The following is a 25,027-nucleotide window of genomic DNA, read 5'->3' on the forward strand; positions in this document are numbered from 1 at the left end:
TGTTTTTGTTTTTGTTTTACAAGAAAAATGTATACCTTATTGTTTAAGAAGGGTAAGGTCAAAAGAAAAATTGGCAGAGTAAAGGTAAAAATTGTAATCATGTTCTACAAATTAGGAGCAGAGGAAGAATAGTCACAGAGGCATAAGGAGGAGGGGGAAAGGAGGGCCCATAGTTCTGAAAACCTACTCCCATTGGGAATGGGCTAAATAGGTAACACTACGTATATTTCATGAAGGGTATAGCATCCTCTAAAATCTATAAAGAAATAAACAGGAAGGGATAGGTGAATGTGGAAGCAAAGGGTGAGGGAAGAAGACAAGGGAGGGTATCTCTGTGTGGGGAAGGGTTAAATAATAGTCAAGTTGTGGAACTGAATTTAATGAATAAGCAGGGATAGGAAAGATGTGTATATGTGTGTGTGTAAATATATGTATGTATATATCTGCATATGTATACATAAATATATATTTTCCTAACTGTAGCTTGCTTGGGGGTGGTAGAAAGGATGAAAGGGAGGTATATGAGTGTATATGTGGGTGTATGTATGCACATATGTACATATATATCTATACATATATATATAATATATGTGTATATATATATATATATATATATTTTTTTTAAACTATAGCCTGCTTGGGGGTAGTGGTAGAGATGAAAAGGGGGAAAAGGTAATAGGTAAATAGTAAAGATAAAAGGTAAATAGTAAAAAAGGTGTCCTGCAGAGAATAAAAGAACAATTTACAAAGATGGACACTTATGAATATAATTTCTTCTAACATATATATATATCTTGGTACTGGTAATTGGTTGTTATATATTTTGAATCCTCCCTGATATTTTGATGAGTACATGATAAGGTTTTCTCTTTTGTTTCATTTTTTTGTATTGTTTTTCTGGTTCTTGTTCTGTTTCTTCAAATAAATTTGAGAGAAAAAAGAGAATTAAAAAAGGAAGAAAGAAAAACACTTTGTAAATATGAATTACCATTATCAACATCATTTCCATGACCTGTGCCTCTCTAGTCATTAATTCCTTAGCAGTGAATTCTGAATCTGTTGAAAACCAGTTGAGAATATGATTATAGAACATTGAGAAGCAAGATACAGTTTTCCATCTTCATTATAGAAATCATGTTTTTTTCTTTCTCCACTGGAAACATCTGTTATATAGGCATTGGTATTTTATAAACTGTGACATTTATATGAATAAATCATATATATAGCCCACCAGCAGTTTTTGTTTGTGTCTCTACCAACAGGAATATTTTCTCCACAACTTATTTTTTTTCTTCTTACTATTTCCTTATTTGTAAAATGGGAATAACATTACCTATTTCCCAGGGTGGTTGTAAGAATTAAATGAGGCAGTAATTCTAAAGCTTTTAGCACAATGCCTGGCACAGAGTAAACACTATATAAATGTTAGTTAGCTATTATTAGCTATTGAAGGCAGAGGTTGCATGATTTTGATGGAGAGGTTATGGAGGAGAATCTTAACTGGATACAGATTGAACTAGAGCTCCAATTCTGAGATTCTGGGATTCATCCTAGCACTCTTTCCAGTACAATAGATAACATGACATCTATTGGGTAGGAATTCCTATTTCCTAGAACACCAGATCAAGAGAATGCTGAGTATTCAGTGATTTAAAAGAAAAAAAAATAGCCTATACTTTTTCTTTAGCTATTAGTTAAGGAGTGGGATAAAAGGGGAAAGAGAGTAGGAATGAAATGAAATTACATGTAAAAAAGATAAGTGTAATTAATACAAGACACGATATTATGACCAAAAGAAGAAATATCACATGATCTAAGTACATTTTAGGAAGAAAGCAATATTTTGACATGGGGATCTCAGGATAGGCCTCATAAGGGATACAGTGCCTGAGCTGAGTTTTGAAGGAAGAGAAATAGTCTGAAAGCCCAAGAGAGATTAGGCTACAGTATAAGGGATGCAGGAATATCCCACCTCTCAGTGTATCTTAACAAGTTTTCAATGTGTGGTTTTTAAACCTTTGTTGTTGAGTCATTTCAGTCATGGCTAAGTCTTTGCGACCCCATGTGTGATTTTCTTGGCAGCAAGAGTGCTTTGCCATTTCCTTTGCCAGCCCATTTTACAGATGAGGAAACTGAGGCAAATAGTGAGGATCACACAACTAGTATCTGAGGCCAGATTTAAACTCATGAAACTGAGTCTTCCTGACGTCAGGCTTGGCACTCTATTTACTTTACCATGTATTTGTCCCTTTTACACCTCGGAAATAATATAAATTGTAAATACTACAAACAAGGATTCCTTTGATTACCTAAAGTTAGGAAAGTGATAGAAAAGATAACACAGTAAGGAAAAGTAACACAGACAAAACTTAAGGTATGTTTTGCGCACGCATTTTCCCCCTAGAGAGTCAGTCAACAGTTTGCCAGCACACTGCTGCTTGTATACAGGTACAGATAAATGGCATGTCATAGAATCATAAGACTGCCTTGGAGACCATCTTATCCAATACCTTCATAGTATAGATGAAGAAACTGAAGTTTACAGAGGTTAAGGGATTTTGCTTAGAGTCCCATAGTTAGCAGAGGGGATTTGAACCCAAGTCTTATCTTCCCTGACTTCAAATCCAGCCTTCTCAAATCACTCCATGACATGATTTATTACCAGAACATCTGCTAATGAATACATTTGGCTGGAAAATAGAGCATGAGAAAGGAATAATATTTAGGACATTATATTGAAAGATTGGTTTGAGCTGAATAGTGGAAGGCTAAAATGCCAGGCTAAAATGTTGGTATTTTATCCTATACAAAAGGAATAGGGAACTACTGAAAGTTATTGACCATAGAGGTGAGAGAGATACCTGCCTTAAGAAGATTATTTTTGTAGGTATATCAAGAACAAAATGGAAATGGGAGAAACTGGAAAAAGATCAATTAGGAAGCAATTATAATGAAGAGAGAAGGAAGTCTTTGACAGGACATGGGAGATATGCTTATGGAGGTAAATTTGGCAGGATCTGACTGGATATAGTGGGATGGGCTGTGAAGGACAGCAAAGCATCAAAAATAGCTTTGGAAACTTTCCTCTGAGCCTTCTGTTTGTTGTTATTCTCAGGACAGGGTGTTTCCCAGACTGAACTTTCTTTTCAGACCATCAGAAATCAACTGACCCTGACCTTCTTGATAGAAACTCACTGTCTTTCAGGTTATGGGCAGTTTTTAGATAATAGACAAGACATACTCCAGAGTCATTCAGCAGTGGACACCCATCCCTTATCCAGCTGCTAGTACCAGCAATGTCTATGCTGAGCCATGCTTTCCTCCCTGGGAAAGTGGTTTATTAGTCTCTGGATTTACAATTAGAAAAAAAAATATCCTAACCCACAGAAATTTTAACCCATATAAATAGCAAATGGTTTTCCTCACAAGTAAGGCAGAGTCTGTTACCACATATGAGATGAGATCCTATAAAAATATTTGTGAATGGAAAGAAGTTAGTAAAAATGAGTTGTTGAATTAAAAATTTGTTTTTGGATATCATGCTAGCTTATTATACAGCCTTGGAGCAGGTTATTTAGATGAAAGGTCAGGAAAAGGATAGAGCAAAGTAAATTGAAATTACTGAATTGTTCATTGGATTGAAAAATAATTACTCTCGATGGTACATGTCCTAAAGGCATAAGCATCACAAAACAATTTGCTTATTTAAACCTAAACAAAAAGCAAAAACCAAAACTTGGACTACCATGCAAGCCAGTTTTTAGAAGCTTTTTATATTTTGCCATTTAAGTAGTTAAATTAGGGAGCTCCATGGTGCAGTAGTCAGGGTATGCCTGACATGTGAGCTCTTCACAGAAAAGATCTTTCATTTTCTGGCTTCCCTTAATATAATTTGAAGAATTATTAGGTACTTTAATTGAAATAGTTAGTTAATAAGCTCATGGATTTTGAAAGAAACTTTAAAGGACATTCAGTTTAGCCTCCTAATTTTACAGATGATGGCGATGAAGCCCAGAGAGTTTAAATTATTTATTTACATTTACTAACTAGTAAGTGTTGGAGTCAGGCTCTAGTGGGCCTTGAGAAAAAGAATCATTATAAACTGATTCTACTAGGGCCTTTCAAGGAGAGAACATAGAATCTTTGCATCATTTCTGGTTGAAAAATAATTATTTACTAATCTGAGATTAGAATAAAAGGCCTTCAATTCCTCATTGTTCTATGGAGCGGACCCTCAGATTTTTTTTTTCGTTTGTTTTTATTAAAGCTTTTTATTTACAAAATATATGCATGGTTAATTTTTCAACATTGATCTTTTTTTTTTTTTGAGGCAATTGGGGTTAAGTGACTTGCCCAGGGTCACACGGCTAGGACATGTTAAATGTCTTGAGTCTACATTCAAACTCAGGTCCTACTGATTTCAGAGCTGGTGCTCTATTTACTGCAACACCTAGCTGCCCCTCAACATTGAACCTTGCAAAACCTTCTGTTCCAAATTTTCCCCTCCTTCCCCCAACCCCTTCCCCTAGATAGCAGGTAGTTCAATACATATTAAATGTGTTATAATATATGTTAAATCATCTTGCCGCACACAAAAAATTGGATCAATAAGGAAAAAAAACTGAGAAAGAAAACAAAATGCAAACAAACAACAACATATTCAAATACCACAATTTATTCAGCCATTCTCCAATTGATGGACACCCATTTAGTTTTCAGTTTCTTGTCACTACAAAAAAGGCTGCCACAAATGACCCTCAGATTTTGAAGCTTTGTTAGTGGAGTAGCAGTTATAACTGAAAAGGCTTAGGTATAGACTGATGTAGGCTGTTTAGACTAGATTCATTCCCTTCCTCTCCTCACCCCTGCCCACGGGAGAGGTTGAAAGAAATCTTTTCCAATTCCCCTCATTTTTTTGGATAAGGAAACCAAGTCCCAGAGAAGTGACTCGTTCAAGATCGCATAGGTCATAAGTGGTAAAAATAGGACTAGCTTTTGATATTAAAGACTTTCTATCAACTTTAGTGTATATCCTTTATCTGACCACCTCAAGATTAGTGTATGCAAGGACATCTGCTGCCGGTTTACCCTAGATTGATACACTTGCAGAAGGTTCCAGCTCTCCACATAACTTCTGACAACTATAGGTCACCTGGAATCACTTAATATAAGTCTAAATAAAGCTAATTTCCAAAGAGCAGTTGTGGAGCAAAATTGGGACTCAACAATGGTGAGGAACACACATTTTCTTGTTTGTTTGCCTGTCTCTACTCTACCCCATCCCACCCCTGCTTCCATTCCCACCTCTGTCCCTAGGGTTCTCTTGGCCATTTATATATTTTCATTAAACTGTAGTAAGTTGAAGGTAAGTGTGAGTGTTTTTTTTTCCCTTGAAATCCTAGATCTAATGCACACACAGTCTTACATGCAAGACCAAGGTCTTGCTTAGTAAACTTAAAAAATATATAGTGCTCAGTCTGTACCAGGCATTGTTCTGAGAAAGATCTATCACTATTTAAAATATTGGCTCTTGACACTCTTGACACTAAAGATCAGATAGTGAGGAAATTTTATTAAAGAAGAATCTTAAGGAATCGTCTTAATGTTTCTGGCTAGAAGAAGCCAGGAAGAGGAGAGCTGAGCACAGAAGTGGGAGAACCATTATACTTGCTACTGTGACACAGCCTTTCCCTTCAGAGAACAAATTGGTCCATTTCTTCTGGGTTACAATCATTCTGATACACCTACTACATGTTTCCCCTAAATATCTATAAACATATTCCCCGTCCCTCATCATATATCCCATGTTAAAAAATGACAGAAAACTCCTCCTACAGGGTGTGTTGTTTAATATTCAGTTAATCTATTAAGCAAGTGCAGTAGTGATTTGGTTAAGTCAGGTCACTGATCCCAACTAGTTTGTACTGGATCAGCAATATCAGTATTTTGGGGGTTTTCTCAAAACCATAAGATTGACTCTGATTGGCTGAATTCACCTGTGCCCCCAATTCCTTGTTTGCTCAAGGCTTCTATTGATAACTTAATTGTTCTGTGGAATCTTAATCTTCCTTAACCTCTTACATTCTGAAAACTTTAGTCAGTGGTACTCACTAACTCAAGGCTTGCAACACTGTGGAAAACCAACTTTTTAGCAATTCTCACAAGATGATAAAATTTTTTCTTGCCACAGCAACTCATGAAATATCTAGTAAGGTTATGGATTTGATGCTGCCATTACTTATGAAATCCTAGAGCATTTGATGTATTGCCAATAGAATAGGAGAAATTTAAGTTAGAGATAAGAATCTGCTAGAATAGTCTGTGCAAGACAATTTTCAAATGAAGAAATTAAAACTACTTCTAATCATATGAGAAGGGGCTCTAAATCACTCTTGATCAGAGAAATGCAAATTAAGACAACTCTGAGATAGCACTACATACATACCTCTCAGATTGGCTAAGATGACAGGAAAAGATAAGAACTAATGTTGGAGGGGATGTGGGAAAACTGGGACACTGATACATTGTTTGTGGAACTGTGAACAGATCCAGCTATTTTGGAGAGCAATATGGAACTAAGTTCAAAAAGTTATCAAATTGTGCATACCCTTTGACCCAGCAGTGTTTCTATTGGACCTGTATCCCAAAGAGATCTTAAAGAAAGGAAAGGGACCCACATGTGCAAAAATGTTTGTGGCAGCCCTTTTTGTAGTGACAGGAAATTGGAAACTGAGTGATGCCCATCAGTTGGAGAATGGCTGAATAAGTTATGGGATATGAATGTTATGGAATATTATCTTTAGATAAGAAATGGTCAGCAGGTTCATCTCAGAAAGGCCTGGAGAGATTTACATGAACTGATGCTGAGTGAAATGAGCAGTATGAGATCATTGTACATGGCAATAAAATTATATGACAATCAATTCTGATAAACATGACTCCAACGATGAGATGATTGATTCCACTTCCAATGATCTTGTGGTGATGCCAGTTCCAATTATTCAGTGATGAAGAGAGCCATCTACACCCAGAGAGAAGACTGTGGGAACTGAATGTGGATCACAACATAACATTCTCTTTTTGTTGTTGTTCGTTTGCATTTTTTTCCTTACTCATTTACTTTCTTTTTTGGATCTAATTTTTCTTGTGCAGCAAGAGAATTGTATAAAAATGTTTATACATATTGGATTTAACATATTTTAACATGTTTAACTTATACTGGATTGTCTTCCATCTAGGGGAGGAAGTCAGAGGAAGGAGGAGAAAATCTGAAACACAAGGCTATACAAGGGTCAATGTTGTCAAATTATCTATGCATATGTTTTGAAAATAAAAAGTTTTAAGAATAGTCTGTGAAGTAAAACTAGGAATTTTCTAGAACAGTGTGTGCAGTAAAAAACTGAACCTAGATTACTAAAATAAGTTGTGAAAATACTTGGAAGACCTTTATAAGGTGCATAAGACATTCCTTAGTTTGAAATGGGATTGGGATGTCAATGAGAAATACATTTTGGCTAAAAAATTTTACTTGTCATATATTCAAACTGGTTTCAGTCTTCATTAAATATAATCTGCAATTGCAATCTGAATGAGAACTTGAAAATTAATCTGTTACAGCACCTAGTAAAATATGCAGTGCAGTTTCTTACACTGTAGTATATATTATGCCATATAGGGCATATATAACTGAATGTGGGGGGGTCATGAAATTATCAGTAAATGTTTGATTTTTATATACCTATTTTTTATATCTATGTACCTGAGATAAAAATTTCTCAGGTGAAAAGGGGTCATGAGCAGAAAAAGTTTAAGAATCCGTAATTTATATTGTCTCTATTTGGTATTAAAACTCTTTAACAATCTGGATCCAACATACTCTAGCAGTCTTATTGTATATTATTTCTTTTGCACACACACACACTAGCTCAATATAGTCAGTTTTGTTGCCCTTCCTCACACATGATATCCAATTAGGTAAATATAGGATGCTAGAAACAGTGAGAAAGAACATATTAGGACAGAGGTTCTGGGGAAAGGTGAATACTATTGTGAATTTATGCCAGTCAGAGGCCTAAGTTGTGATCCCCAAAATTATAGTAGAATCTAAGGGCCAGGTCTGATAAAAAGGCTAGGGAATCATAAGTTTAAGCAAATTTAGTAAATTTGGATGTTGTCCAGTCCAGATTACTTTGAGTAGATTTCTTGTACTCATTTTAAAATTACCTTTACTTTTGTACATTATTTCTGAATTTTAATTGTATCCCTTCCAAAATAAGTCCTACAAAAGCACACCTGGATTCAGGAGTGTTTGGCAAAAGAGAAAAAAAAAGAAAAATATATTTGTCAATGTAAATATCTTAGGATACAGTTATCACTGATTTGGAGTTCTGGGTCAGCCAGAGACCAGTGCAAGTTGTAACTCATTTGTCTCTCATCCCATGCAATTCATATTCATATTCTTACATAAGTCCTTCATAAAAGTCCCTTCCTTTAAGAAGGAGAACTGCCTTTTGAGTCTTTTTACATTTCATGGTTTAATAATCATGCAATATTTGTGCAGTTAGTTGCTGCTAGCTTGTGTAATATGTTAAGTCCATCTTCTTTCTCAGTCATGTGAAATACATAGCTTTTTGATAACTTTTATTTCATATTTTTCATCCATGTCATCTTTGATATTATGCTAAAATCTACTTACCCTCACAATGAATCTTTTCATTGCCTTTTGGCTCATTAGCTGCTACGATTATCTGATGATGGTCTTTCAGGATTCATAATCCTATAATCATCACCAGGAGAAAATGAATGATTTAAAAATATATGTTTTGGCAAAGAGAAGCTTGGGGTGATTGAAAGTGCCATGTTAATTTCTGAAATATGATCCAACCCTTTTCTCCTCCTATTCTATCCAGGGTCCACCTCATTCTCCAGCCATCATGGTCTCTGCCTAAGAGATATCTAATGGACTAACTTGATGGGGCTGTCCTGGTTATTCCTTCTTTGTTCATTCAGTTTTTTTCTTTTGTGGATTGTTAAGTCAATTTCTTTTTAATAATTTTAGGTTTCACTAAAGAAACTCTTCAGGATTATGGAGTATGAACAACACCATCAGTAGGTACATCTGGGGAACCTCAACATTAGAAGAATCTCCTTCCTTTGGGGTGCAATATAAAATAAATAAATGTAAAATCCAAGAAACATAAATTCAAATCCTTGCTGTGACTTTTAGTGATTGTGTGACCATAGTTAAGTTTATCTGTAAAAATGAGTATGATAACTTTGCAAGGTTTCTGTAAGGATAAAATGAGATAATAAATACAAAATTCAGGCTTTATTAAGCCTGAAAAAATTATATAAACTTCACCTATGGAAACAGGGATATTTCTAAATCTAAAGTAATGGAGAAATGTTATGGGCTTCAGGACATTAAATTAGTCAAGAAATATTCAAGATTCAAACATTTATTTAGTACTCTGAAGTCAGCATAGTACAATGGATAGAGTACTGGGTTAGGAATCAAGAAGACTCATCTTCATGAGTTCAAATCCTTAGATACTAGTTTGTGTGACCCTGGCTGGGTAAGTCACTTAACCATTTGTCTCTGTCATGTAAAATGAGTTGGAGAAGGAAATTGCAAACTGTAGTTGCTTTCTAGAGCCCCCATACTGGGGTGCCAAAATATACTGTTGGGACTAGCTCTCTAGAGGACCTTGGGACCAGCCTGAGTCCTTGATCTTAGTGGAGAAGTCATGAAGGCAGGAGACCTATGAGGATGGTCAAAGATGGAGTCCTTAGTCTTCTCTGTGTCTGTGGCTGAGACTCTTATGTGTCTCCTCTGTGTCTGAGACTTCCAGTTCCCAGTCCTCTCAGTCCTTAAATACCTCAGTAAGTATCACTACCACAACTGAGCATGTGCCAACTGTAAAACATTACATCATCATATAACACTAAGTAAATGCCAACTAGAGTGATTACATCATTACATCACATTAAGTATATGTTTATAGAACTATTATCCCATCAATCACACTGAGTGAGTGCTTAATTATAAGCACCCTGCTGTCCTTGATTCAAGTATACCTTTCCAGAGTTCTGGCCCTCTACAGCAAATCACTCCAAAATATTTGCCAAGAAAACTTCAAATGGGGTCACAGAGAATTAGACATGGCTGAAATAATTGGATAACAATGTAGAAGATTCTGTCCTAGGCACTAGAAATAATAAATTAAAAAAGTACCTCCCTTCAAAAACCTCCTATAAGAAACCACACATATAGGCAATAGTGGCCAGGAAGGGATGGTTTGAACAAGGTAGCAAGTGAATGGTGAGAAGAGTCAGAGCTATCGATTGACATGATCTTTTCAGGAATGGTAGTATTAATCGTATAACTATTTACAGAGCTAGAACTGGAAAAGAAAGTCAGAGGAAGGAAGAAATGCTTTCATATTACACCTAAAATGACAAAAGTTCTAAAATCCATGCTGTCTTTATTAGAGCTGGTCTAAAATTTCATTTGTTATCTTCCCAAAACCTCTGCCATGAGAATTCCCTGAATTGAGTTTTGAGTTTTGTCTTTGTGATGATAACCATTGGACATAATGATGGATGGGTTTAAATCACTGAATTTCATAGTTTTATATATGGCTTGAAGACTGTGCTAAGGTCAATACAGTGTAGCTTGGTTAAAGAGACAGAGACAGAGAGGAAAGAAAGAGAAAGATAGATACACATAAAGATTCAGAAAGTAAGGAAGAGAGAGAGAGAGAAGGAGGAAAAGAGAGAAGGAAATGAAGGGAGAGAGGAAGAGGGGGGAATTTGGAGAGATAGTAGGAAAGTGAGGGAGAGAGAGAGGAAAGGAGAAAAATGGAGGGAGAAGGCAGAGGAAGAAGGAGGGAATAAGAGAGGAGGAAAGAAAGTAAAGGAGGAAGGAAGGGAGAAAAGGAAAAAAGGAGGAGAGAGAAAGTGATCACATAATATGTATACATATTATTATATTTCTTTTTCTTCTTTTTTTATTAAAGCTTTTTATTTTCAAAACACATGCATGGATAATTTTTCAACATTGACCACTGCAAAACCTTGTGTCCCAAATTTTTCCCTCTATTCTCAAGCCCCTCCCTTAGATGGCAAATAATCCAATATATGTTAAACATGTTAAAATATATCATACATATTATTGTCTAGAATTGTTATGTTTAGCAGCACTGGAAGAGTAAAGTAAGCCTTCTGTAAATCAAATATCCTGTTCCCTCCAAGGCTTGATCATGCTGGGTGATCCACAGGAAGGGCAGAATTCCTATCCAGAGTTTCAGTGGGCTGCTGCTTTGCTAACACATACGTTGTTGACTAACCCTTCCATCTCTTTTTTATGAAGAAAGAGTGAAAAAAAAAAGAGCCATGGGGAAAGAGTGGTACTTTGAATAGCCCCATCTTGTATCCAGACTTTTGCCTTACATCTTGACTTTAATCAATCAATCAATTTAGCAAGTGTCTGGCACTATGCTTGATGTTGGGTTAGCAAATAAAAATTAATCTTTTTAGTAACTTACATTCTATATTATATTCACAGATATGTAACTAAAGGATATATACAATATAAATAGACATCAGTTGGGAGGTAGTACTCATGACTGGGGAAATCAGGAAAATGTTGAAGGAAGCAGCAGGTAAACTGAGCCTTGAAGGGAATTAGGGGTTCCAAAAAGTAGAAATAAAGACAAAAAGCATTCCAGTCATGTGAAACAGCTTGGGGAAATGGGTGGGAATAGGAGAGGGAGATTTGTGGACAGCAAATAGAGAATAGGCCAGTATTGATGGAATAGACTGTGTGCATGTATGTGTGTGACTAACATAGACATAATTGATTGGAGTCAGATTGTGACAAGCTTTAAGTGATAGAGAAGTTTGTACTTTATTCTAAAGCCATGGGAACCTCTGAAGCGCATGAAAAATAACACAGTGACTTTAGAAATCTTAGCTTGTTAGCTCTGGAGAGGATAAATTAGAAGGAAATAGTTTTTGAGTGGTTTTCTGTGTGTCAGGAACTGTGCTAAATGCTTTTCAAATATGATCTCCTTTGATCCTCATAACAACTTTGGGATATAGGTACAAGTATTATCTCCATTTTATAATTGAGGAAACTGAGGCAGAAGTTTAATGTCTTGCCTAGGCTGACACAGCTAGCAACTGTCTAAGGTAAAATTTGAATTCAGGTCTTCTTGATTTCAGATCCAGGATTCTATCTACTAAACCAACTGTTGCTGTTGTGAGCCACTTCAGTTGTGTTTGACCCTTCATGATTCCATTTAGGGATTTCATGGCAGAGCGATGGTAATAGTTTGCCATTTCCTTCTCTAATTCAATATGTTGAGGAGGAAACTGAGGCAAATTGGGTTAAGTGAGTTGCCCAAGTCACATAACTAGTAAGTACCTGAGGTCATATTGAACTCAGAAAGATGATTCTTTCCTGACTCCGGGCCTGGTACTCTATCCACTGTATCACCCAGCTGTCCACTGTATCACATAGCTTCTAATTAGAGAGAGGAGAGATTTTAGAACCTAAACTCTTATTTAAGATTTGCCTTTATTGCAAAATAAGTTAGTCTGATTATAATCAAATTTTCAGTTTCCAGTTTCCAAGTGAAAAAGGAAGTATAGTTCTTGGTTTACAATATCAAATATTGGCTGCTTGGTTGAGACTGACCAATTTTAATTGTATAGGGTTATATTTGCAAATATCTAGCTTTAGGGAAAGCTACAGTGGAAATATGTTTCATTTAATAACTGAGTGCTTAAACTCTCTTTAGCAGAAACATTTGTAAAGATTGTTCTTTATCTTAGTTTGCTTGCTGTGCAACCGTAAATACAAAGACATTATGGTACTAGATATATCCTGTAGATATATCTCTGATTGCAGTTCCCAAAACCTCAAAAATATCTATTATGTGAATAGGATTGACTGTTTTACAAAAGAGAGGAAAGATTGGGAAGATAAAATTCCCAATCTTCTAAACCAAAACTCCTCCTGCCTGTCACATCTTATTCATAAATATCAGTGTTGAAGAAGCAGTCTGGCTAAAACTTCTTTTCTTCCAATTGTTGCTGCTTTCTGTCTGAGAACTCCAAAGACTTGTTTTGTTTAAGAGTCAGGAATTTGACAAATTTTCATACGTTACTATGGGGAATGTCTTTTAAGTTAACAGTTTTTAAGAGCAAGAAAATCAATAGAAAATCTTTCTCATGCACTCATATAAGTTGGTAAGGTAGTTTAAAAATTAATTTCTGATTATGTAAGTAAAAGATAAAAATGATTAAATTATTTGAAATTCTGTTTAAACAGTAATGGAATAAACATTCTTTCGAGGAGTTACAGATATTTGAAATGCAATGCAGGTTAGTAGGTTCAAAACATCCATCAGCTTCTCCCTCCCAAAAAATACTGTCTTTCTATTGACTAGAGAGATATATATGTCAGATCGTAAAGAAGCTTCAGTAGGAAAAAGGGATTAAAAGTTCTATGAGTTAAATTAAAAGATTTATTTTTTCTGCTTGTTTTTCTTTCCAATTCAGATTAATTTCTTTTATGCCTGTGCCTCTGGACTTGTTTTTTGGCAGTAAGTTTGTACTAGGAATATTTTGACTTGTCTGTCTGATTTCTAACTCTCAAAATCCTAAAAATAATCTTGAAGTTTCTTATAGAAAGCCTTGATCGTCCTCTCTGATCACTGTTTTTTTTTTCTTCTCTTTTCTCTGTACCTTCTTTTCATCAGAGATTCTATAGCATCTATGAACTTTTTATTTTCCTCTAATGCTATTATCTTTATTTTAAAATTTTTTGGTAGTATTTTATTTTTCCAAAGATAGCTTTCAACATTCACCTTTGCAAAACTGTCTTCCAAATTTTTCTCCCTCTCTTCTCTTTTCCTCCCCAAGACAGCAGCAAGCAATGAAGCATAGATTAAGCATGTGCAATTCTTCTAAATATATTTCCCTATTAGATTGTAAGCTCTTTGAGAGAAGAGACTTTGTTTCATTCTTCTGCATTCTGCCAATGCCTACACCAGAAGTAGGAATTTAATAAATATAAGTATACACATAGTATATGTTCAATATATAAGTATTTATTGAGTTGTATTTAAGAAAATGAGAATTAATTAAAGACAAAGAGAAATAAGAAAGATAAAGATGAAATCATTTGAGAGAAGATAGGTGGGTTGAAGGAAGAGAGGTAACATTGATGACTAATTAGGATGGTATATCTTTTCACAACTTTATACAATATCTAAAATAGTTTTTTTTTCAAAAGATCTCTAATCTACATTATTTTCCCATTTTATAATCAATCCAAAATGCCTCATTAAATTTTATTACATTCCTTTAACAATTGTGGGCTCATCTTTTATTGTTTCAGGTGAACCTCTTTGTCTTACTATCTGTGATCTGTGTCCTGTTGAACCTTGCTGGATTTATCCTAGGCTGTCAGGGGGCCCAGTTTGTTTCCAGTGTACCCAGATGTGATCTGGTGAGCAGACCTTAAAATCTAGTGTACCTCTGAACTGAACTCATGTCTGGCTTTCCTAGTATGCAAAAGTATTGATATTTGGCATTAATAACAAAACCCCTGAAGTGAAATCTGAGGAAGTGAAACCAAGGAGGAAAAAATAGTTTATTGAATTCTGTCTGCCATATTTTTTTTTAAAGACAGAAGAACCAGTCAGACATAACTTCAGTATACATCAATAATATATACATTATTACTTTGTAAAAACATGGATTAAACTGTCACAATCAATAACTGTCTATTGCAATTGAGATCAAGAAGTTAATATTATCAAATTACCCTCTTTTAAACAGTTATTATTTTTTTTTAAATTACTCAGTTAAATATCTGTTATTCTACTGAAGTGAAAGAAAATAATCCTATGAAATATATAATAAAACTTCCATCCAGAACTCAGAAAACCAATGATCTCATTTTTGGAAAGATAGCTGAGGATCTAGCAGAATTTTAAAAAGCTCTTTGGATAGCTGAATAGAGGTCAGGAAGTCTTTGTACCAAAAATTCATGTCTTTCCTCATCTAGGTTCCCTTAGACTCCCTTCTCCTGGCTTTTTGTCCTCTTGTTTTTCTATTCATCAAAGTAACTGAATGACCTTAGGCAAATAATTTAATTTCTCTGAATTTTCATTCAACTAGAAAATGAGGGCATTAAATAAAATGATCTCTAATAATACAAATATGTATCATTTTTCAACTTATAAAGTGCTTATAGTATTGTTTTTAAAAATATTTAAAATTTAAAATTATTTTAAAATATTTAGAAATTTTTATTTAAAACTTTTTTATTTTTGAAAATTTTAATTTACTTTAAAAAAGAACCTTTTTTTTCTCTCACTTCTCTCTCCATCAGAAAAGAACCCCTTTAAACAAATATGGATAGTCAAATGAAACAAATTATCATATTGGTGATATATGTCTTATTTTTATCCTATGACTGTGACTCAGTCTTGGTAGAATACTCTACAATTTGGTTGATCATTAAACTGTTTTAAGTCTTTCAAAGTTTTTTGTCTTTATGACATTGTTATTATCGTATAAATTATTCTCCTAGCTCTGTTAATTCAATTTTTCATCAGTTCACACTAGTCTTTACAAAGTTTCTCTGAAATTTTCATCATTTCTTATGGCACAATGTATTTTAAATTCACATACCACATTTTGTTCAGCCATTTCCCAATTGATGGGCATTCTCTGCCCTCCCCTTTCCAATTTCTATTACTTTTGGCAAAATAAAAAAAGCTGCTGCAAATATTTTCAGTAGTTATTTAATATGTCTACTATTTTCTGAATAGAGAGAAATATTTTATTTTTTATGATCCTCACAAAAACCTTGGGTAGTTAGTAGAGTTAGATGTCAATCCCGGGTAAGAAAATTGATTCAGATATAATAAAGCACTTATACAAGGTCATAGGGCCGGCCAGTAAGTGGCAAATGTAGGACTCAAAAACTCTGGTCTTAGGACTCCTTACCAAATGTTCTTCTCAAAATACCATTGTGCCTCTTTAATACCCAAATCCTATAGTTCTATAGCTTCTGTTCTAGGCTTCTGTTCTATAGTTCTATAGTTCTAGGCTTCTGTTAGAAGAAACTGTTGTCATCTTCAGTATCTCAAGGAAAAGAACAAGAAGGAGACGAGACTGAAAATTAGGAATCCATCAGTTAGGAAATAATCTTAAAGCCACAAATCTTTCTTGTTGTCTATAACTTCAGACAATTTGAATTTAAGAAAGTTACAGGAATCTTATTAAAGAAACTAATAGCAAATCATTATTGCAAAGAAACCAGCATCTTTTGGTAGACATGCCAAGGAAGAAGGTAACCATGTGAGAACATAGTGGTGAAATCCTTAAAGTAAGATACATAGTTGGGAAGAGAATAAAAAGTAGTTAGCCTGGATCCCTTCCCATAATGGAGACTCCAGAAGGGATTCAGTAGTGAAATAAGAATGTTGGCATAGTGGAAGGATGTTTCAAGGTAAGAAGGTCTTAGGTGATCAAGGAGGATATAAGCTTCTTGAAGACATGGAGCATCTCATTATTATATTTGTAACCTCAACAACAAGTATATTGTTTAACACCTAGCAAGTTCTTAATAAAGTTTGTTGATTTCTTTGATCAACTTGGAACATGATTGCATAACCTGTGTATTAATGTTAAATGTATAGATGGGGGGGGAAAGGAATTATTGTAAATTAAAGCATTGTCCTGCTTTTTGTCCTCAAGGTGGATCTAGGAGAAGGAAAGATTTGCTTCTGCTGTGAAGAATTCCATCCTATCAAATGTACAGACAAAGAAAATGTGTTGAAACTCTTCCCAGTCCAGCCATGTAGTGCTGTTCACCTTCTATTAAAGGTACCTGAAAATGGATGGCAACCTTGAGATTATCTTTTTCTTGACATTGCAAATGTTAAAGACTGTATAAATGTTTGCAATTGTAATTATGGTTATTGTTTATATATCTATATATGTTAATATATATAAACAATATATATAGTGTATAAAAATATATAATATGTAAATATTTTTTGCCGAGGCAATTGGGAATTAAATGACTTACTCCAGTTGTAAAACAGTATTCACATCTTTTGTTATACTGTGTAGGATATATTATAGTCCTTGTACTTGAGGCTATAAAGCAGTAGAAGTATAAAACAGCTTAATGAAATTACCAAAAGCTATTCTCTGTGGAATCAGGAAGAACTGAATTCAAATCTGGCCTCGGATACTAGCTGTGCTACCTTAAACAAATCAATTAACTTCTGCTTGTTTTAATCCACTGGAGAAGGAAATGGCAAAACACTACAGTATTTTTGCCAACAAAATCCTATGGACAGTATTGTCAGAGGGTCACAAAGAATTGGATGCAACTGAACAACAACAACTATCTTCTGAAAGGACATTAATAATGGCATCAAATGATAAACATGTCATCAATTTCTTCCATCTCTACCTTAGGTAGTGGTTTCAATACAGCAAGTTCTCAACAACTTCTTGCTTTCCTCCTTCTTCTATTTCCCTTTTCTCCTTCCTTTCCCTCTTTTCTTTTTTCTTCCTTTGTTTCCCCTTTTCATCTTTGACTTCTTTCTGTTTTTCTTCCTTCCTTTGCTCTTTTTCTCTTCCCTTTCTCTCTCCTCTTTCCTTCCTCTTTTCTTCTCCCCTCATTCCTCTTTCCCTTAATTGCTTCTTCTTCTCCTTCAAGTTATATTTATTTGTGTAAGAAAAGGTCCACTTGGAGGAAAGGAACTTGGAAGTTTTATGAGGCTTTCTATTAGCTAGAATTTTGTAGAATTAAGAAATAGCCTTTTCTCTGGTTCCTCAATCTCTAGAGAAAAATACTAGCTTTAGGAATTAGGGTTATGGAAACAGAAATATTTGGAGTTCCCTTAGCTACTATTTTAAGATACTTGTGCAGAAGAGAACATATTTTTCCGCAGTCCTGCTTACTTGGTTGCCAGAAGTTTCACTTTAGACATCCCATGCAGAGGCTAATGAAATAGAAGTAAAGTCTGCAAATCAAATAGAATACTCTCAGGATGGGAGGTATAGAAGGAATCCAGATAATATGGTTACAGCAGCATTAGGTTAAAAAAAAAAAAATTGTCACAAGCTGTTTTTCTGCCTGGAATTTCCCTTGGGACACCAATTTGATATTTGTAATAAGATAAAGATCTACACTTAGGACTAGATCTTTCTTAGACTAGAAACTTTTGTGACATTTATACAACCCATGAATTCCCAAACTTTTCAAAAAAACAATTTCGAAAGACAAGGAAAAGAAATTTTTTTAAAGGAATCATTTGTTTTACTTTAATTGTTCTTTAAAGTTGGTGTAGTAACATGTGCTTCCAGTACATTTAATTTCTGAACCTCAACTTTCTGGTAGTTTCATTTTTCTCTCCCACTTTAGAAAGTCCTCTTTGCACTGTGTGCCCTGAATGCCCTGACTACTACAGTGTGCTTGGTGGCAGCTGCTCTGCGTTATCTACAAATATTTGCCACCCGAAGACCCTGCATAGTAAGTGAGCACAAGGCGCTGTTGGCAATTCATACACAGGCTTCCTTGGCATAATTCACTGCTATGCTTAGTGTCTCTCTGGTGCCAAAGGCTGTTGGCTAATCAAAGTGTTCTTTGATTAGGACGAATCTCAGATTTCCACAGAAGAAATAGAAGGACATGGACGCATTGCAGACCTGGAAGATTTCATACCACCTGTGCCACCTCCCTCATATTTTGCTACATTTTATTCCTGCACACCTCGTATGAATCGCAGGTACCTCCCTAAATTCCTTGCAGTTTTATTTTTGGAATATTATTAACCCAACTAAAAAGGAAAAAAATATATAATATATGATATAATGAATAGTCTAGGAGTTAGAATGACTGTAATATTCTTCTCTAAAATATAATATTTTCTGGGAGGAGGTTTCTTGGGGGGCTTCTGGGAGCAGCCTTCGTTTCAGTTCAGTAATCCCCCCAAATGCAGCTGGGAGTTAAAGTCCAAATCCTTTATCGTATCTTTCCAAGTATTGTTTCCTTCTTTGGGCCTGGTTAGCTTTCTTAGAGGCCTATCTCTCTCCTTGGTTCCAAGAGCTCCTGCCACTAGTCCTTTGCCTCTGCCAGCTTAAGCCTCCAGTCAGCACAAAGGTGGAAGATGGAATGAATCTGCCTCTTCCTCCACGAGCTTGTGTGTCTGGCCCTGAGAGCTTCTTGCTTATATGCTGTACACTGAGTATACACCAATCATTATATCACTAGTAAACCATTATTTGTTGTAGGATTAAATCAATGCTAAACTAGATTTAACCACTATTTCCTCAATTCCACTTACTTAGCACCTTGTAAGAATCCTAACAGATGACTTAGGTTCACCTTGCCTCTGATACATTCTGGCTATGTGATACATTTGATAACTCTCAAAGATCATAACTTGTAGTGTAGTAATTCACATTGGCAGAAGAAGTTTCCTCACCAGAAATTTCCCATATCAATTAAATCAGAAGACTGGGCCAAAAAAACCCACCCTATCTCTGAATTAAGTCCCAAAAGAAAGTTATAGGTATGGAGTTTAAATTTGCTTCTCCCCCCTCCCCCCTTACATGCACCTGCCTCAGCCCAGCCAATAAATCAGAGGAAAGGTAATAACAACACTCCCATTTTGATCTGAGCATATAATTATGCAACATCCCACTGTGCAATAAGAGAAAAAACCTGGTGCCATGTGAGAGAAAAGCTGTCTTTTTGTGAGTAAGAGTTTGGTTGCTCTATTAGAACTCTTAATTAAGATGCCTGCAACCAGTGTTTTTACAACCATCAGAAACCACAAATATCTTCTTCAGCTCAGTGAGGCTACTAAGTTTTCAAATTTTAAAAAGAAAAAATAGCCTTTTCTTGATTGCAGTTTCCTGACAGATGTCTTTTAACCATGTTACAACACAAATTGTGATGCTCTTTCACAAAGCCTAGAAGTTGCTGTTTAATAGAACCAAGATCTAGTCTGATATTCCTTCTGAGGCAAAAATGGAGTTGGTTTCCAAGAGACTCTTGACTTTTTTTTCTTTTCTTTTTTTGTTTTTGACAGGACTTAAAAAAATTAACCAAACCATTCACTATGCCTATAAACCACAGTAGCTTGTTTCAGTTCTTAAAGAATCCCTGAATTCACCTAGGTACATGCTGAACAACCAGTTTTATACTTTTAGACTATGGAGGGCTAAGATTTAAATTGTTTTAATAACTACAACAGATGTAGAAAATTGTTTTTGGCATTAGTGTTAGGTGTGTGGGGCTGGGTGGTGTATGTCTCCAAATCTGACCTTCAGGCCTAAGGAATCTAGAGAATTTGCTTATTCTTAAAACCATGACTAAGGTGGGAGCTTTGCCTCAGAGTAGAAAATTTAGAACATATCATTTGCACCATCCAGAAAAAAAATTTCTCCTCCTGGCAACTTTTATCCCAGCTCTATCACTGCTATATTTCCCTTTTTATATCCCCACATGGCTGGTTGTCCCAGAAGAACTCAGGTGAGCCTTCACCCTACCTACCTAGTTTGCCTAAGGAGCAAAAATTGCTAGTTATGATTCTCTCTTTCCTTACTTTGGGCAATTGTTTTTTGAGTATGAAATGTATTTTAAACTAGATATCCACCTTAGATACTCTGTGTATTTCTTGTCCTCTTGTACTTGACAAGAGGACAAGGACAAGAATGTCCTTGACATTCTACTCCTCATGGAAAACTGGCATCCTGGTCCACCATCAATCTTAGGCCCTCAGTGATCAGCTGTGTCAGTGTGTAACTAGGGAAGAAGGAGAAGGAGGACTTACTTTATCCTGTGAAACAAGCCAAAAATAAAACCAGCTGCTCAACAAGGAAGGGGTCTTATTCACATAGCATCCTGATGAATGGTAAGAAGTCTAGGAAAGACTAAATGTATTGGCTGCTCCAAGAATGGCAAAGAGAGGGCTTTAATGGGCTCTACAGCTATATACTTGGGATGCTCCACTTTTCTTCCTCCCTATCTCCTTTGCCTGCTCCAGTGTCCTTTTTTCAATTTTGGATTTGTGATTTTATCAGTGGGGAACTCCCTGGTATAGAAGCTCCATCCAGCCTTAGGGGCAGATTGGCAACTGACAATTAAAATGCTGGGAGCACTTTGAAGAGGAAGAGAAGCCAAGTATTTTGTTCAGGCTAGCCATACGCTTTTTATGTGTCAGAGGTAGGATTTGAACGCAAGTCTTCTTAAATATTTGTTGTTCAGTTGTATCTGACTCCAAGACACCATTTGGGATTTTTGTGATGAAGTTAGAGTGCTTTGTCATTTCCTTCTCTAGATCCTTTTACAGTTGAAGAAACTGAGGCATTTAGGATAAAATGACTTGCTTTGCATCACACTAAGTTTACTAAATGTTTGAAGTTGGATTTGAACTCAAGTCTTTCTGATTCCAGACTCAGAGTGCTATCCATTGTGCCACCTCTTCAATACCTGCCCATCATTTAAAGCCCAATTCAAATGCAAGTAAACTTTTCCTTTTTTACCTCAGTCCATGCAAGTAATGACCTTTTTCCCTTGGACCTTATGAAGTACTTTGTCTCACCTCCATCTCCCAGCTAAATTTATGCTATTATACTATTTTGTACTGAAAAGAATATGTGAAAGATGCCCCCACCTTTTCTCTCATTTAAATTGTAAATTCCACGAGTACAGGGACTACAGCTTTTCGTTTTTGAAATAATAGCTTTTTGTTTTCAAAATATATGCAAACATTGGCCCTTACAAACCTTGTGTTTCAAAGGACAACATGCAGGGGTCCTCAAACTATGGCCCGTGGGCCTGATGCGGCAGCTGAGGACGATTATCCCCCTCACTCAAGGCTAGGAAGTTTGTTTATTTAAAGGCCCACAAAACAAAGTTTTTGTTTTTACTATAGTCCGGCCCTCCAACAGTCTGAGAGACAGTGAACTGGCCCCCTATTTAAAAAATTTGAGGACCCCTCTCTCCCAGCAACTAGTATGATGCTTAGTATACAGATGCTGCTGCATACAATAGGCATCAATAAATCAATAAGTATCTTGTTGAAATGATAATAAAATTCACTTTCTTCCTGTTTACTGAATAGTTAGACAATTATAAATAACCCCTGAATCTCTTCGAACCAAAAGATCATACCAGCATGCAGAAAAAGTCATGTGTGTTATTTCATGATTTGTGGCTGTATTCAGTAAACATTGCTTTGGTAGTCTTTTGTGAAGTGACATCTAGTTAGGTGGTTTGTTGTTTTTATATTAATGGTACAGTGAGCACAGAAGGAAAAAAGCAACAGGCAGATTTAATTTCCCTCTGTAGCAGAGAGAGGAAAGTGACTCATTTGGGATTAAGATCCATGTCTAGCAGAGTGTCATTTAGATTTGACCTGACCCTTCTTTTTCTTTCTTCTCTCTTTCCTTTCTTGCTTCTTGAATAGAGCTCTTGTCAGACTGTTTACTCCCTTTTGGAAGATCATATTGGACTTTTGGACTCTCCTTCTGAAATCTAAGATCACACTCAATCAGATGTGAGCTAGAGCAAATAAAACTGAGCTTATCCTCAAGTGTTCCTATCTATCATTCAAAACATTGCTAGGGTATTTGAAAATAGAACACGGTTGTGAGGAAGTACTGCCAGGCAGAAAACACATGCCAAGATCAAGATATCCTGAGAAGCATTGAGAAAATGCACCTTCCACCCTCCTTGGCAGACATAGGGGACTATGCGGGTAAAATAATGCATGTAATGTCAAGTAGGGTGATGTTTTGCTGGTGTTTTTTATTTCTTTTAAAATCTTTGTTATGGGGGCAGCTAGGTGACATAGTAGATAGATCCTGAGTTCAAATTTGACCTCAGACACTTACTTTCTAGCTGTGTGATCCTGGGCAAGTCACTTAACCCCAATTGCCTCAGCAAAAAAAAAAAAAAAAAAAAAAAAAAAAAATCTTTATTGTACAGGATGGCTTGTTGATAGGAAAAGGAGGATGAATGTATTTAGAAATGTAAAACAAAAGATACCAATGCAGTTAAGATAAAGATGAGAGGGAAATGGAAGGAAATGCACAAAATACATGTTAGTACAGGTGTCCCTCTTAATATAGTTTGAAATTGTTAAAGCTTCAAGCTACACTGAAACTTTTGGAACACACAGTACTTTTGTGAGGTACTGAGGTTAAGTAACTTGTCCAGGGGTCACACAGTTATTAGGAAGTGTTAAATGTCTGAGGCTGGATTTGAACTCAGGTTGTCCAGACTCCAGGGCTGATACCCTATCTACTATACCATCTACCTATGAAATTTTTCATCACATATGTTCCCTAAGATGTTTTCAAATTGGCTAAAGGTGACATCACCAGAATCATCTTTATTGATGCTGTGTCACCTACCTTCTCTGCACCTTGCATTCTTAGGGCATTGAACTAAATATCCTCTAAAGTCCCTTTCAGGTTTAGGTCTAGTTTAAAAAGTTCCAACGATAATCTTGTTTCCTACTGAAAAGTATTGGTTGTGTTTATTTTTCCAGATTTGTATTTACTAAATAAACAGCACTTAAGTTCACCAAAAATTTATTAAGATGTTACTATGTCCATGGCATTATGCTAAGTCTTCAGGCACTCATGAACAGGACAAACCCTGATCTCAGGGAACTTAAATTCAACTTGATTATTTGACAAAGAAAAATGTTAGGTTAATATGCTTATAACCTATTATATTAAATCTTACATAATAATCATTTCCCTATGTTTAGAGAGAAAATGATTTAGTAAGGATACCTTGTCATGTGCTTGTTTCTCACTGAAAAGGTCCTCCTCTTAAGGGATCATGTGATCCTCAAAAACAAAAACAATCGAACTTCAGTCAAATCTCAAATAAATGAAACATTTTGTCAATTAAGTGCATTAATTCATGTCCTCTGTTGCTAGCAGTAGGTAGGGACAAACCAAAACAGAGTCATTATTAGGAGTACAGATGATCAAAGAGGATTTAGTGCATGTTTCTCCGAAAGCATATCAAAGCTAGATATAAATGTGGTGGCATTTTCTGTTTCTTACAACCTATCATTTCTTCTTTGTTCAGCAAGCAATGAATGCATTGTGATTTATGGAAAAGAACAGTAGGCTTGGAATCAAAAGATGTGAAACTGTAGTTATATGAATCAAAACAACTTATATAACCTGAATCTCAGTTTCTTTATTTGTAAAATGGGAATGATGATATTTACACAACTCATTTCAAAGGTTATAATAAGAAAAGTGCCTAACAAACTTGGGTGGTACAATGGATAGAAATACTAGCCTTGGATTCTAGAAAACTTATTTTCCTAAGTTCAAATCTGGCCTCAGACACTCAATGTTGTGTGACTCTAAATAAATCACTTAATCCTACTTGCCTCAGTTCCTCATCTATAAAATGAGCTGGAGAAGGAGATGGCAAACTACTTCAGCATCTTTATCAAGAAAACTCCAAATGGTATCACAGAGAGTCGAACAAGACTGAAATGACTGAGCAACAATAGCAGCTTAATACTTTATAACACTGTGTTGTAGAAAGAGTGCTGGGTTTTCATCCCAGCTTCAGTACTTGATAGCTGTGTGACAATTTTTGAGCCTTGTTTTCTTCATCTGTAAAATTTATATATAATATATATATAATAATACTTCAATTTCTTATTTCACAGTACATTGAGAAGAAAGCACTTTGTAAACATTTAAGGACTGTATAAATTAAGGTTATCAATAGTTATTATCAATAGTATGGCTAGTTGACAGTTGACCTTGATTCATAAAAGATAACTTATTTTCACATTTTATAAAAAAATTTTTCCCTACTAACCTCATACCTACCTCTCAATCAACAATTTTCTAAAACTAATCATTGCATAGTTAAAGCCAGATTTAACTAGCTTGTGGTTAAACCATCTCCACAGTAGTTGTTTTAATTCTAGAA

General features: G+C 35.4%; 1 protein-coding gene across 2 annotated transcripts in view; it reads left to right on the forward strand.

The window, feature by feature from the left end:
• The window catches only part of FAM189A2 (family with sequence similarity 189 member A2), a 69,021-nt gene that overhangs the window by 29,613 nt on the left and 14,381 nt on the right, over positions 1-25,027 (forward strand). Inside the window, exons 3-6 of one of the 2 annotated variants that reach the window (XM_031943546.1) lie at positions 14,408-14,518; positions 16,780-16,908; positions 18,464-18,571; positions 18,694-18,827. In XM_031943546.1, coding sequence (XP_031799406.1) covers positions 14,408-14,518; positions 16,780-16,908; positions 18,464-18,571; positions 18,694-18,827 — 482 coding nt within the window. The remainder of the gene's footprint in view (positions 1-14,407; positions 14,519-16,779; positions 16,909-18,463; positions 18,572-18,693; positions 18,828-25,027) is intronic. The other variant, XM_031943551.1, reaches the window with a different exon arrangement.

This window comes from Sarcophilus harrisii, chromosome 1 (assembly GCF_902635505.1).
Source record: "Sarcophilus harrisii chromosome 1, mSarHar1.11, whole genome shotgun sequence".
In the NCBI taxonomy this organism is placed as follows: domain Eukaryota; kingdom Metazoa; phylum Chordata; class Mammalia; order Dasyuromorphia; family Dasyuridae; genus Sarcophilus; species Sarcophilus harrisii.